Source organism: Panthera leo, chromosome C1 (genome assembly GCF_018350215.1).
Source record: "Panthera leo isolate Ple1 chromosome C1, P.leo_Ple1_pat1.1, whole genome shotgun sequence".
In the NCBI taxonomy this organism is placed as follows: Eukaryota; Metazoa; Chordata; class Mammalia; order Carnivora; family Felidae; genus Panthera; species Panthera leo.
The window spans coordinates 127,770,452-127,787,021 of record NC_056686.1 but is presented as its reverse complement, the minus strand read 5'-3'; the positions used below and the strand labels follow the sequence as shown (position 1 = coordinate 127,787,021).

Below are 16,570 nucleotides of genomic sequence, written 5' to 3'. Positions count from 1 at the left end.
AATGATTAAGGAGCCACCCAAGTATGTAAACACCATAAAGACTTCATGGAATTGATATGAACCAGTAGTAATTTCTACTTTTCCCCATAGAAATCAAGAGTTAGGTCAATGTTGAAAATTAGCCATTTCATAGAGATAAGCAATAAAACTCTAGAAATGCTATACAATGGTAAAATGGATATCTCTGTAGAAAGGATTCTGCATCCATTTTCAGTGGGACAGTATGTGTGTGTTGGGGGAGGTGGGACAATTTCCCCACACCACACCACGGAATTCTCCAACACCAACTGGACGTCCTAATATTCAACTCAGTTCTGACATCAGCCAGAAATAGCATCAGATTCCACAGGGAAAAGTCTTGGTCCCACAAGACCACCCTCCTCTTCAGAGGTCAACTGTAAGCCCAGGTGAGCTATGCTTCTAAACAACCAGCTACAAATTTGAGTTTCCCACAACCCCCTCTTTGGCTTTGATTAATTCGCCAGAGTGGCTCACAGAACTCAGGAAACCTGTTTTACTTACTACATGACCCTTACTACATGCCTGGTTGACTGTGAAAGATGTAATTCAGGAACAGCCAGGTGGAAGAGATGAATAGGGGGAGATATGGGGAAAGGGCGTGGAATTTCCATTGCCACTTTCCAAAAATCTCCACAGTGTTCACCAACCTGGAAGCTCTCCAGACCCCCAATTCTTTTTATTATTATTATTTTTTTTTATTTTTTATGGAGGTTTCTTTACATATGCACAAGTCATTAAATCATTGGCCATTGGTGTTTGATTCAACCTCCCCTCTCTCCCCTCCCTGGCAATCAGGGGGTGAGACTGAAAGTTCCAACCCTCTATTTGGTTGGCTCCTCTGGCAACCAGCTCTCATCCTTAGGTGCTTTCCACAAATCACCTCATTACCATAAACCCAAATGTGGGAGAATGGTGCTTGTTATGAATAACAACACACTCATTTCTTTCTCTTTTTTTTGTTTTTGTTTTTGAGTAATAACATGCCCATTTCACCTTTACAGAAGCAACTTCAGGAATTGAGGACAAAAGACCAAATGTAACAAAAGATGCTCCCATTGCTCTTTTTGCTCAGGAAGTTCCAAGAGTTTTAGCAGCTCTGCACCGGAAATGGGAAGAATATGTATTTCTAATTATAAATCACAATCATATCACACTCTGCAATACTACAGAAGACACAGATTGTGAAATTGTGAAAAACTCCCCAGCCCTATAGACATAATACATCATGACAAGCCTCTAATACCTGCTGTGAGATGACAAAGCCTGACAGTAATTTGTCTTTGGGACTCAACCACACAAAGCATCTTTTTGATTCCACAGCTGGAGGTTGGGAGGAAGAAGTGATATGGTTATTCTAATACTCATCATTATTTTCATATTATATAAGAATGCTCTTTGCACAATTCCCCCAGGGCAGAGAACAGTAATAAATGTGTATTATAAGAAAAATAATCTTATAGCTTATTTTGAGTGGTTATGTGCCAGACACTTCACTAATCACTTTTATATAACCAGTTTAACTCTCACAATCAGTGAGAGGTAGATTTTATTACCCCTATTTTAAATCTGAAGGAAAGGATGCCTCCACAAGTTAATTAATTTTCCTGAGTTCATCTAGCAGGGGAGTAGCAGACTTGAAATTCCAACCTGGCTGATTTAGACTCCAGGTTTAAACCTCTATACTACTCTTCCTGAAATCAAAGAAAAGCAATACCACAGTGATCTTATTTGCCTCTGTTAATAAGTTGTACATATATCACCACAATTCAAAAATTATTTGGTAATGTTAGAAGCCACTATTAGTTTTAACAACTTAGCTAATACAGCCTGTTGTTGACCTCTAATTAAACAAATACCTTTCATGAGATAACTGATTACACTGCCTGACAAAATGTCTATCTGCTAATTATGGTGGTGGGAAAGAAAGAAAGAAGAAAGAAAGAAAGAAAGAAAGAAAGAAAGAAAGAAAGAAAGAAAAAGAAAGAAAGAAAGAAAACAGATCAAAAGCAGGAGGAAAGGAAGATTAGAGAAGGAAAGAAAGAAGAAAGTGAGAGAGGTAAGGACAGGAAGAGAGGGAAAGAGAGAAAGAGGGCTGCAGGGGGAGACAAGAAGGAGGGAAACAAGGAAACCATTGCTGAATGTCAACCCTGTGTGTATGCGAATAGCCACTCTGAATCCACTTTGTAATTTCCTTCTATTCTATGGATTACTTCACTCCATAAGTCAAAACGTTTCCCTCCACCCATCAAGAGCATTATAAATGGGATTAATAAACATACCAATATTCTTCCAAAAGACTGATTTTTTTTAACTGTAGGATAAAGGTTTACAAATGTCACTTTCCTCATTTCCATGTGACTTACATGTTTTCTAAATCACCCTTCATTTCAAACAACCATTGTACTACAAGCTTGACAATGAAGCAAAGACACCACTGTTTACAGTTTTGCAAATCTTGACAATTTAGATTTTAAAACGGTTCTTTAGAAATATCAGTATTATGTCTAGAACTGAGTGTAGTTGAATGTTCCATAAATGAAAAGATATAGCTTAGTATTTTTTTTCCCTTAACTTGGAGAGAATTGTAGCCCTGGAATCTTTACAAGGTAGTATTTGTTAATAATATATAAAACATGTTACATATTGACCTCAAAAAAGGCAAATAAAACTTGTTTGGTATTGATAAGTTGAAAACTACCCAGAGGAATTCTGTATTCTATTTGTCTTGATAAATTAAGAACTGCACAAAAATCTCTAGCTTCACTGTGTTGCACTGAGGCATAATCATATACTTTTCTTTTGGACTATGTGGCCTCACATTAACTCAAGACTGCTTACTTTGCAGCAATTTAGCACGTGGCCTCAACATAAGTATTCAAGGATAGGAAAGCTGTTTCCCTCCCTTGGGAAAACGACCTGTTTGAGAGCAGTGACGTGTAATAGTAATAGGGCAGCTCTCACTTAACAACACATATGTCTTTGCCTCATACCTCGGTCATTCTGGCACACAGCCTTCAGGATGCGATGTCCTCGGCCACATTTTCCATGATCGGGGATACAGACGCCTTCAGACATCAGCCATCGGTAACACATTGGATCCTCACAAGGAACAGACTCCACCAAATGAGGGCACTGGCCCGCAGGCCCTGTGGATTCCATGAGGACATGGCGCTGCCTCATTCTAAATCCTGAGAAGAAAAGAAAAAAAAGTTTCACAGGATTCAACTTTATCCACCAAAACAAACAAAACAAAACAAAACAAAACACCAGCAGCAACTAGAAAAGAGATAAAACTTTTATTTTAATCTCTATAGTCCTAAAAGGTGTATGAGTTCAAGGTGTTTTCTTTTATGGGAAATGGGGTAGGGGGATACAAAAAGAAAGGGAAAATGGAAAAGAACTAGAGCAGAGACTGTGTCTTCCAAGACTTAACAATCTTGGAGAGGCCATACACAAACACACAATCAAATGGAGTAGCAAGTAGCACTGGTCCAATGGCATCAATACACCAATAGAAATAAATGAAGACTCACAGAAATAGCCTAACATAGATAAATCTACATTTTATTTTTTCTGTTGTTTTTGACATTTTGCTTATTCCACATTAAGTTGAAATACATCTACATTTTGACATATCCCTGGTAACTAAGAAATTCACAGCTTTATGCCCGGAGATTTCCCTGTATCCCTTCCTTGACATTACATTCCAGGTCAGCCTTCCCTGTAAACACAGCATCTCTTTGGACTGCATTCCTCACCTTGGCTAGACATGGGTCCCTGGACTATTATTCAGTTAAAAAAAAATGTATTGTGGGACTACAGCCCAACATCACCTGTAATAAGGATATATATGGGCCTTCGACTCTATAAGCTTACAGAGTCATAAACTCAGTGTTGCAAGAGTCAAACAGATACAAACTGAGGGAAATGAGTCAATTGTACAACTGTAAGGAGTCCTGAGTTGTGTGGTGAAATGGAAGATGTATGCTTGTTCTGTAACAGGTGGCCATAATCCTGTTTCCATTGGCTGCTGCCATGAGGGAATGTGGAATTTATCTAAGGAGACAGAAATCCAAGTTGTGTTTTGTTTTTATATGAAATCTCTCCATTTTTAACTAATTTATCATTTTTAAAAAACAAAGTGCCCTAAAATTAAAGAAAAAAAAGTGACTGAGAACTAGATACAACTCTTTAGTCTATGAGTTTTTAATCTCTGGCCTTTATTACATGTCACTTCTGAAATTTTTTCTTAATTTTTTAAAAATATTTTTATTTATTTTTGGGGGAGAGAGAGAAAATGCAAGTGGGGGAGGGGCAGAGACAGAGGGAGACAGAAAATCCAAAGCAGGATCCAGGCTCTGAGCTGTCAGCACAGAGCCCAATGCAGGGTTTGAACTCATGAACAGTGAGATCATGACCTGAGCTGAAGTTGGATGCTCAACCAACTGAGACACTAAGGTGCCCTACCATGTCGCTTCTAAAGGCTATGCCTGCTTTCCATGGACCTCATATTTTAACTTCCATTCTCTAACACATTAAATTCTGTTAACCAATTTAATTCTTTTAATTCCTTCTTTTTAATGAAACCAGTCTTATTGGGAGATAACATTTTAAGGAATTATTCACTTATTCCTTCGGGTGAGTTAAAAGAGAGAAACAGCAGACAGACAGACTTTGATAGGAAAATAGAGAGCTTGAGAACACTGAATGCCCAGCCTGAGAGTTAGATACCCTACTACTATTCCCACAAGAGTCAAGGAGAAGAACAAATTAGGGACCATGAGAGGTCACAAAGCCAGGTATATCTCTCTCCCATATTTTCCAAAGCCATGCCTATTTTCCCACCAATAGTAATGAAATGAAAGGTTACAAAGCTCAAGGTATAGTGGGCAAAAGATTCACTCCTGTAAAATTGCACAACCAAGGAGGTGTGAACTAATGGACACATGGTTTTAGGCCATAAAAGGGAGCCACGCTTCCTTAGAATATTACAGGGCTGGGAAAGTATTTTAGATAAACCACCTCAAATGCTCTTTTTGGGTTTTCTTGGTCTAGGGTTAACCTATGAAGTCCTTTTGTTTATTTTTTTAAGTTTATTTATTTATTTATTTATTTAGAGAGAGAGAGAGAGAGAGAGAGAGAGAGAACATGCAAGCTGGGGAGGGCCAGAGAGAGATAGAGAGAGAGAATCCCAGCAGGCTTAGTGCTGTCAGTGCAGAGCCCAATGTAGAGCTCGATCCCATGAACTGTGAGATCATGAGTTGGGCCAAAACTAAGAGTCAGACTTAACCAAATGAGCCACACAGGTTCAACTTTAAGTCTATGTGTTTATTTTGAGAGAGAGAGGAAAGAGCTCTTTTTAAAAGAGAGTCTTTGATTCTTACTTTGATGATCAGCCACATAGGAGAAGGCATCATTCAGCCAATCAGAGACCACATTCATGATCATGGCATTGAAAATATTAAGGTCAGGGACAATTAAAACAAAAGATGGCTTCTGCCATACTTCGTACCTACAAGTCTATGTCATTAATTAGTCAACATAAAATATGCAGAAGGGTTTAGGTCCCTTCCTGGGCCACCTTCAGAAGAGACATAGGAAACATACAAGGTTCTCAACTACACCTGATGCTCATCCAACGATAATGAACTCCAAGCTCTCAATGCCACACAACTTGGATGAACTCAAATCCTTTTTTTTTAATTTTCAAAAAAAGTTTATTTATGTATTTATTTTTAGGGAGATAGAGAGAGAGTGAGAGAAAGCAAGCAGGGGAGGGGTAGAGGGAAGGAAAGAGAGAGAATCCCATGCAGGCTCTGCACCGCCAGCACAGAGCCTGGTGCAGGGCTCGAACTCACAAACCGTGAGATCATGACCTGAGTCAAAATCAAGAGTCAGATGCTTAACTGACTGAACTACTCAGGAACCCCAAGTGACCCCTACTATTACAAATAATGTTCATATACTGCTTACTTATCCTCTTATGTTTGCTCTTATTTAGTCGGTATCTTTGAGCAGGACATAGCATAGGTCTCCATGATTTACAAGGTTTCACTACTGTGTCAGAAACTTAGCAGTCTTTCCTGAGGATTCTGGATATCCTTTAACCTAGAGCTTAGTGCCATTAAGGGGTATGTAAAATTTTCTTCTACAAATCAAGTTGCATCCATCTCACCATAAATCTATAGATTACATCTCCTCAGTCAATAAATTCTTCTAGTCTTTCATTTGTATTGCCCTTGTCCTGACTCTAACTAGAATCAAATCATAGCAGAAGCTCAGCATTAGAACAAAAACCTTGCAGTCTCCTGTTAGTGCTTAACTTGAATCACACATTGGTGTTCATGTCTGCAATAGACATCATGCTTCCCCTGGGTGCTTCTGTTCTGAAAGATACACAACTGCTAACTCCACAGTGGCTGGGGCCAGCCAACCACTTACCTTCATTTGCTGAATTCCATATTAATCAGATAGCATCATTCAGTAAACATTAACTGCCATATGTAGATCACTGTAATGTACTGTGGGAAGCCACAGAAGGAACAGAAAACATAAATCTATTCTTCACAGAGCATATAGTCCAACAAGGGGAAAAGGTACGTGCATTAATTAAACATCTACCCTATCCCAAGATGGTGCCAGCCACTTTACTTATATTACCCCAAATTAATAAATCTTTGAAACTATTTTATAAGTTACTATTCTCATTTTATGCATATGAAAACTAAGATTAATGATACTTTATCACTGCTCCCAAAGCACATTATTGATTAAACGGATATGTATGAAATTCAGCCAAGGAATTTTGAGTCATTACCTCTTCATAAGAAAGAATTTAAATCAGCTCTTGTGTATGATGCGTTCTAGCCCCACCTCATATAATGAATCTGCAGGGCCTATGGGTCATTTCCTTAAAATGGAGGTATACAGATTGGATAGTGATATTTTAGGTACTAAGTAGCAAGGAGTTTTAATAATCACTTCCTGACCACAGAGTCAATTCACCTTTAATGAAACTGGTATTTGCAAGGTTTTTTTTTTTTTTCTTTTATGAACCCAAAGTTTAGTATATAGTCTACTGGCATAGTATATATTCTACTGAATTAGAAAAGAGTGAATTGTGGGTTGGGAAGAGAAAAGGGAAGAAGCGCAGATGGCATAATATGGGTCAAAGTTTTTTAAATGAAGCCATGGAAAAATGAAAGGAGACAGGAGGTAAATTCAGGTCTGAGGATTTTACATCCTCATGGGTTAGTGATCCAAAAGTGGAGCTGTCCATGGTCAACACCGTGTCTCCCCACTGACTCCACTGGGACAGGCCTGAAGCAGTAGCCTGCTGGTTGGCCAAGGATGACAGAAACTTATTCTATCTCAAGCATCCCATTTGCTCCTCCTCTCTGGGAACCTTTTACATGGGGTAACAACCTTGATCCAAAGAACCTGAGCACACTGAATCCTTGATTCCAACTCTTTAGAAATCAACCACCATTCCTGCAAGAGTAGCATTTTAGTCTATCAGTATTACTTTCCACCCTTCTCTGAATTCAGAAAATATGAAAAAGTAATGATAGGGTGATCATGAGCATAAGAGCTCTCAACACTTAAAAGGAGAAGTAGGCACAGCCCCCTCTCCTAACACACATAGATATGGGGAAAAAGGGAAAAGAAAAAAAAAAAACTATTAGCATACATATTTTCTGTAACAAAGCAAAATGATTTTATAGACTTCTCATTAAGAGTGGATCTATCTACCAGGCAAGGATGGAAAATGTAAATTTTCCCACGTTGTTATACAAAGATCTAAAACATACAGTATTCTCCTGCTTTTGCTGTGTTATCTAAATTGATTTGTTTCAGAGCATAAAAGACTGTCTTTGTAAAGACAGTCATGGCTTCTCAGTTTCAAAATGTCTTTTCCTATGGGGATTTTAGAACTTTATGTGTATGACTGAGGGTAATACCATATGGGGGGGGGTGGCTGGTGAAGGAATCCCTGAAGTCCTATCACATAAGCAGTTACCTAATATGACTCTGTATTGGGAAGCCTCCATCAAACTGTTTTTTAAAACTTCTGTACGGGGAGCCTGGGTGGTTCAGTTAGTTAGATGTCTGACTTTAGCTCAGGTCATGATCTCACAGTCTGTGAGTTCGAGCCCCTTATCGGGCTCTGTGCTGACAGCTCAGAGCCTGGAGCCTGCTTTGGATTCTGTGTCTCCCTCTCTCTCTGCCCCTCCCCCACTCATTCTCTTTCTCTCTCTCTCTCTCTCTCTCTCTCTCTCAAAATATAAAAATTAAAGAAAAAAACAACTTCTGTGGTCAAGGGTATCTGTCTTTCTGGAATATGTCTGAAAGGGACAAGGATGTTATATAAGTGTATGTCACTGTATCAAAAAGAATTTTTTAAAGGTATACCTATGTGTAGAGTTCACCCATCAGCAATTTTTTTCAGGTTATTTCTCTTTCATATGCCTCTAATTATAACTCCCTGGGAGTATATCAAAGATAAAGCAATGAATGTTAAAACCTGATCCAATTTAAATTCCTCTGAAAGGTGTCCTAGCTTCACTTGACAAGTACCAACCTGCTGAGTACTGTTCCCCTCGTCTGCCTATCACAGACCTGGTGGAAAGTGTGAAGGCTGGGTACGAGGCTGATTTTCTAATGTATTTCAGATGGCTGACAGCCACAAACCTTACAGGATTCCTGACTGAAGGGTGCCTGCCTTAGAATAACAGCCATGTTAAGATCATTTCTAGAGTAACTAATTTCTTCTATTAGGTAATACGTTAACTGCTTTCCCATTCTTTCCTACTTTCTTTTTTTAAATGCGAACAAAAGTAACATACCAAAGCAATAACACAGTGACTGGGGAAAAGACTAGCAAAGAGAAAAAAGTAATTATCTCCAACTTTACACATTCATTTTCTTGCTGTTGTTTGATATTTCACTCAAATCTTCCACCTTCCATATATATAAGAATATAAAATATCTAAGAATGTATGTATATCCTAGACTTCTGCTACCAGGTTCACTGCATTTCTTTAGGGTAGGGAATTCAAATGTGAAGCTAAACAGTCCAGTTTACACCCCAGAATTTTGTGATGTTTAATGCATTAGCTTGTGTATTCCAGCCTGCGTGGAATTCTGAACTACATTTAGTTTGTGCCAGTCAGCGTCTCCAAGAGACCCCATGGTAGGACCGTGGGACAGACTGAGATCGAGAAGATCCAAGACCTCAGGTTCACAAGTCAGCAGAATTAACAAAAAGATCATCATAACATGCTCGGTCCCTTTGTAGGCACAGAATCATTTCGCTAGAGGGAAAACTCCATTCTTTATTTTTTCCAGGAGGGATTAGAGGCAGGTGGTCCTGGCAGATTTTAACAAGACCTTAAAAATCAAAATTGTCTCTGCTCTAGGAAGCACTTATAAAATAGCAAACGTCCCAGACGTGAATAACAATCATTGCTGTGTACATGCTCCCCTGTCTGTGATTATTTAGTGTCTAGGGCAGGTCATTTAGCCTAAGTAGGTGCCCTATAAAACAGACTGGTTCTCATCAATCCCAACATGACCCTACACTCTGCAAGTGGCTGCAGTGACACTACTACCTTCAGGTGAGATGTTGTACTGCCTCCACCCTTTCCTTCAGCTCCAAAGGCTGAGCCTCTCTTGACAAGTTTATTGTTTGAGTAAAAAAATACATGTTCCAGTTACCTGCTGCTCCCAAGCTGTTCTTGGCACACCTTTCCTTTATCACAGAGCTGCAGTCTACTTTCCCTCTCCCTTCAAAGGTGATACACTAGAGCTAATCCCACACCCTATGCCTTATCTTCTATACTGGCTCAATGATTGGCTCTCAAGACTAATGGGTCCCACTGGCCAATGTGGTGCATGTAGGCAGAGAGCTTCTCTGCTAAGCTCAGTGTTGGACTTGTGCCTTGATCCAAACTTCCTTAGGCCACAGAGGGAAGCACTAAGGAAGCCCAAGGTTTGAAGGAACACTGGACTAGGGAGACAGGAACCCAGGTTCTCAGTGCTAGCTTGGACATTATTAAGTCACTGTGGGATAGGACAACTTGGTTAACTTCTCTATACTTTAGTTTTGAAATATTATGAAGTATTCTATCCTTGCTGAGCTCAAACACTGATGCAAAGTTGGGCAGTATAAGAGTAACCTAGGGCTGTCATGACAAAGCACCACACTGGGTGATGTAAAACAACAGAATTTTTTGTCTCACATTCCTGGAGGCTAGAAGCCCCAAATCAAAGTGTGAGTAGAGCCATGCTCCCTCTGAATGTTCTAGGGAAATACTGTTCCCATACCTCTCCGTAGCTTCTGGTAGTTGATGGCAATCCTTGGCATTCCTTGGCTTATAGAGGCATCACTCTAATGTCTGCCTTCACATGAAATTTTCCCCTGTGTATCACTGTGTCAAAATTTCCCTCATGGTATAAAGACATCAGCCATTAGACCTTATTTCCAAATAAGGTCACATTCACATATACAAGGTGTTAGGAATGAAGGTGTTTTTTTGTTTGTTTGTTTGTTTTATGAAGGGCACAATTTAACTCGCAACAGGTGATGTCTAATGAATTAAGGACCAGGGTGCTGTTGCAAGAGCTGACTCATACAAGAGAGGAATAGGGACTAATGAAGAAAAGCTTTGGCATTAAATCATCTTGAGCCAAAGGGACACGTGGAACAGTCCAAATGTTGTGAGTCTCCCAGCTGAGTTCCTTGACCAGTCAGGGTTATGTGGAAAAGGAAGATTGAAAGAAAAGTTGAAAGAGCACTTTCATAAAGGGTCTTGTGAAAATTTGGCTTGCGTAACAAAAATTGCAATACAGAATGAGGAAGAGAGCATTCTCTGAATCACTGTAGAAATTCTCTGGCTCAGAACAAAGGGGACAAAGCACTTAATAAATATCTATTTAGTTTAACCTCAGCATTATTTCTACCTTCTTGTAGCATCAGCACCTCATATTTCTTTGAGGGAGCCACCCTTCCCATACTCTCAGTCTGTGAGGCTTGGTGAGCCTTTTTCCTCCAGTGGTGGTCACATGCCTGGGACTTGGCCAATTAGAATGACTGGGTCAGGGTTAGCATATGACACAAAGCAGCCAATGAGATTCATGACTCTTCCCAGAAGCATTAAGGAAGACATGTTTTTCTACTTTATCTACTATCTAAAATCAAAATTAATTTTTTTTTCTTTTTCATGGTAAGAATTTTAAAGATTTACTCTCTTAGCAACTTTAAACTGAATACAATATTTTTGATTATGCTCATAATGCTGTACATTGGATCCTCAGAACTTACTAACCTTATAATTCGAAGTTTGGACCCTTTGATCAACATCTCCCCATCTTCTCCACCAGCCAGACCCTGGAAACCACCATTTTACTCCCTGTTACTATAATTTCAGGGTTTTTTAAGAATCTACTTATAAGTGAGATCACACAAGATTTGTCTTTTTTCCGTATGACTTATAACACTTTGTATAATGTCCTAAACTTTCTTCCATGTTGTCACAATGGCAGGATTTCCTTCTTTTTATGGCTAAATAATATTCCTATATACTCGCTCATATATGTGTGTGTGTGTGTGTGTGTGTGTGTGTGTGTATCACATTTCCTTTATCCATTTATGCATTAGTGGTCGCTTGGTCTTTACTTTTACTTTACTATTGTGGATAACACTGCAATGAACATGGCAGTACAGATAGTAGATCTTTAAAGTTCTTCCCACAGGATAAAGGTAACTATGTGAGGTGATGGATGTACTAACTAACCTTATTGTGGCAATCATTTTGCTATATACATTTATATCAAATCAGTATGTTGCATACCTTAAAATTACACAATATTATATGTCAATTGTATTTCAATGAAGCTAGACAAAATTAATTGATCATAAAAATAAGATCCCATCCTTTATAATGCACTATACTGTTTTATTACCATGTTTTGGAGGGAAAAAATTCCTCCACATAAAATGTACACACCAATTTTGTGACATAATTAGATCTAGAAACCTGAAGTGTGGAAAGAATAAATAAATAAACAAACATTGAAAAAGAGAGAGAGAGAGAGAAAAGCCCAGAGGCACAGGTGTGTGAACTTGGACACGCACGTGGATGCATGTGAGAAATCTGGGAATTGATGAAGTGTGGGTTTTCTTTTTTTTATGTTTATTTATTTTTGAGAGAGAGAGCATGATCAGAGGAGGGGCAGAAAGAGGGGAAGAGAGGATCTGAAGGGGGCTCTGTGCTGACAGCAGCGAGCCTGATGCAGGGCTCAAACTCACGGTTAATGAGTTAACTGACGTTAACTCACGTCAGATCATGACCTGAGCCAAAGTCAGATGCTCAACCAACTGAGGCACCCAGGTGCCCTCTGAAATGTGGGTTTTCAAATGGACACAGAATTAAGCTGAGAGTACCAAGTTTATAGCATCAAGCACTTGGCCATGTATTCTTTCTTTATATGACAGCTAGGATTAGTGCTTAGCAAACACAACTTAAATTTTGGGAGCTCATTTTTTTTTTCTCAGAAAAAGAAGTATTTCCTTTTTATTGTTATTTAGGGGCTATAATATCAATACAAACTGAAGGGTTAATGAAAGAAAAGTCAAGGCATCACTAAAAATGAACTTTGGAAGATGAAGATGTGTATATAACAGCAAAGTAAAGGAAACAAGACTACAGAGACCTACAAAATTAAATACACCCATAAAGTTTGAAGCTTTCACTTTAAGCCCAAGGACATCAAAAAGTAAACAACATGCATAAATGCCCCTCGTGAAAATCTGAAATAGAACATCAAAGTCAGCATGTGGAAATCTGAAAATAAATAGATATGCACAACAGTTGTTTCCTGATGTGGTTACAGAAATCATGTCTAATTTCTTCAGTATAACCATTACACATACAAAACATTGTTAGATCCTATTTGAGTGATAGTCATTTCACAGCTAGGAGCCTAACCGGAAGGTCAATAAAGGTCAGATTCTTGCTCCATAGAAATCTCCCCAACGGCCTCCCTAATAACTGAATGCTGTCAGGCTTGAGCTAGTTATCTGCATTTTACAAACAAATATTGTCTTAAGCAGGCTTAATCGGCTACTTAGCTACCAGAATAATTGTGTGTACATTGGAAGTAAATGAATTGTGTGTACAAAGGAAGTAAATGAAGCACACACAAACGAGACACTCACCTTTTCTCCCCTGAGGATCGTGGCAGTTTTCATGGATGCACAGGCCCCAGGCAGACCAGGAAGATACTATACAGTTGGTAGAGCAGGGGATATTGCAGAGCTGAGAGGCTGGAGGGGCAGGTCCCAGACACAATGTCTTTTTCACAGGTCTAGAGACTAAAAAACAGAAAAAATATAATGATCTGTGTCACATTCTAAAATTATTATTATTATCTTAAGTTCATCTATTTACTTTGAGAGAGAGAGAGAGAGAGAGAGGGCAGGGGAGGGGCAGAGAAAGAAGGAGAGAGAGAATCCCAAGCAGACTCTGCGTGGTCAGTGCAGTCTGATGATGGGCTTGAACTCACAAACCACGAAGTCATGACCTGAGCTGATATCAAGAGTCAGGCACCTATCTGAGCCACCCAGGCACCCACATTCTAGAATTACTAATGTCTTTATTTGTGTGCCTACCTTGCCCACATGGTTCAATAGTATATAGAAACAAAACATAAACACTCTCCCATACTTGTTGCTTAGCTCTATGCCATTAGCATTTTGGGTGAAAAAAGGTAAAAAGATATATATAGCACAAAGGGAATTCACTGAGTTTCCTGCTTCACAGAGTATTCCCTGGGAATTCAAGAGAGGACTGGAAATATAGATACAAATTATCTAGAGTTATGATTTAAACAAATTAAATGGCTTTGTGAAGTTTCAAGATGAGTCTATCTCCACTATAGAAATGACTGAGTTTCTGCCAAAAAGTCAAAATCAAACCTCTGAGGTGGCGTGTTTAGCATAACTAATCTACTCCCCTGAGGGGTGGAGCTCTCAAAGACATAGCAGAAAAATGGTTCTTCGAAAAGAAGAAAAATCAGGATCTGTGGCTACAGAATTAGCCCCTCAAAGTCAGTTTCATTAGTGAGGCTACCCAGAAGCACAAAGAATGTCTGAGAAGCCATGGGTACATGCCAAACTAGGAGGCTTCCAGCCCTTCTTTGTGCACCTGCACCCAGAGTGTGCCCAGAACTGGGTCACTTCAGGGTGCAGTGACCATCTGGCCATGAGTGGCATTCACCAAGTGACTTTTCCATGCAGATCCATTCTGGGCACCATGAAAATACACAGAAAATGAAAAAGATGAGCTCCTGATAGTAGTTAGAAAACAAATGACACAATAAAAGAATAGCCAAATGCATAACGAGGCTTGGACAGAGTGATCTCACACTAAGGTGGTTTTGGAGCAATTCAGAGTTTGTGAACAAATGGTTTAAGTTCGGACAGTTTTATCTTATGAAATGACTTGTACTACTGTCTAAATATTTCCCATATGTCATGTCCTCCGGTTAAGCAGATTAAAAGTGCTTCAAAGACAAAGACGGGTGTGACAGGACTGGGTGGTAAATCACACTATCTACTTTGCTTCTTCACTCTTTACATGGATGTGAATTCAATGTGGTAAAGACAGCAAGAAATCACATCTTGGACCAGCAGAAACTTGAACATAAATGAAAACAACAGCAAAATTTAAAATAGTGTTTTCTAGAAGTTGTGTGTTTTCTAGAAGTTCCCATGGGGAAAGATGTGTTTCCAACGAACAGTGGGGCAGCTTCAGGTGCTTATGAAGGTGAACAGGAAAAACAAGTTCGTGAACAAAAATAAGAATGCTTTGTTTCTGACTAAGTCTTGTATATTTTACCAAAAGGATGTGACCTGACTAAAATAAAAGACAAGGGCAAAGCAACATGGCCAATGTAAATGTCAAAGATCACAAGCCATGTGGAGGAGGTGAGGATAGGAAGAGAGAACAAAACTGGGGTTAATCGCTATGTTACTGGGAAGGCTGAGCAGAGGTGGTGATCAAACAGAGATTGGGTTGGCCAGAATGACAGTGAGATGGAAGGTTAGAGTGTCCAGGAATAGAACGTACCTATGACACTGGTGGATTGTGGATAAAGAAGAATCTCAATATATTTCAATAAAATGAAAAAGAGAGAGAGAGAGAGAAAGAGAGAGAAAAGAAGGCCAACCACCACCACCACCACCACCACCACCACCCCTTTAAGTTGGGTAAGGGGTCTGTGATTCCTTTCCCAGGGGTGAGCAAGAGAAAACACACAAGATTGCCATTCACTGACTACCTCATGCATTCATTCTAAAACCATCAGTACCCACTTTAAATCATACCCTCTTGGATGGTGTCTGCTTTCAAGGAGCTCTCAATCAAGAAGGGTAAGTCAAGTAGCACATTAGCGAAATTGATGGAAAGTGATGCTTCAGAGTGTTGCAGGAATGGAAAGCTGTACACCCAGAGGTCTTAAGACAGAAATGCCTTTGGGTCTGGGCCTGTGCTTGTTATCACATGTTCTCACAAACTCAAATGTTACTCTCCCCCCCAAAAAAACCTAAGTAGTGATGGTAAAGGAAGTGGGGCTGTAAACTAGTTAATCTAGTTATTTAACACACATTTACAGTGCATGCCAGGCACTGGTTACAAACATCAATTCATTTAACCTGCATAACTTTGAGATATATATTATTACTATTTCAAGTTTAAAAATGGAGAATCTAGGGGCACCTGGGTGACTCAGTCGGTTAAGCATCCAACTTTGGCTCAGGTCATGATCTCATGGTTCATGGATTTGAGCCTCACTTTGGGCTCTGTGCTGACAGCTCAGAGCCTGGAGCCTGCTTTGGATTTTGTGTCTCCCTCTCTGCCTCTCCCCGACTCACACTCTGTCTCTCTCTCAAAAATAAATAAACATTATTTTTTTTAAATGGAGAATCTGCAACACAGAAATGTTTACTCACTTGCCCACAATCTTAATCAGTCAGTTGCAGAGCTGAGATGGGGATCTCAGTCAGCCTGGCTCCAGAGTCTGTGCTCTTAATCACTGCACTACGTGGCCTCATCATAGGATATTCAACGTACACTGATAAGTACCTACGATGTGTCAACACTGTATTAGGTGCTGAAACCAGAATAGTGAGCAAAACAGACAAGGTCTCTGTCCCCATGGAACTCATATTTCTGTGTGAGTTAATACTAATCATACATGAATCCATGAGACCCAACAACAAGACTAGAAAGCTATTACTGCTACTTCTCTTTTCCTTTGTCTTACTACATACAACACCAGACAGACTTTAGGTGTCTGGTGATCAATGCTTAGAAGATACCCCAACTTCTCAGCTCCAAGACCCAGGAGACATGTGCTGCTACAACTTTTTTGAGGTTGAGCCCTGCAGTTGGAACTAATCAATCTACCACTGCAGCACCTATGCCCAGAGGAGACCTTCACTAATATCATTAGAAGCTCCTGAATGTCTGTGTAATAAGTAAGCTTT

At 39.5% G+C, this 16,570-nt stretch overlaps 1 protein-coding gene across 1 annotated transcript in view; it reads right to left on the bottom strand.

Annotated features, from left to right (window-relative positions):
- THSD7B (thrombospondin type 1 domain containing 7B) overlaps window positions 1-16,570 on the bottom strand; it is a 746,473-nt gene that overhangs the window by 468,907 nt on the left and 260,996 nt on the right. Inside the window, exons 5-6 of the mRNA XM_042948618.1 lie at window positions 13,241-13,396; window positions 3,012-3,209 (exon numbers count right to left, since the gene is read on the bottom strand). Of these exons, the coding sequence (XP_042804552.1) occupies window positions 3,012-3,209; window positions 13,241-13,396 (354 nt within the window). The remainder of the gene's footprint in view (window positions 1-3,011; window positions 3,210-13,240; window positions 13,397-16,570) is intronic.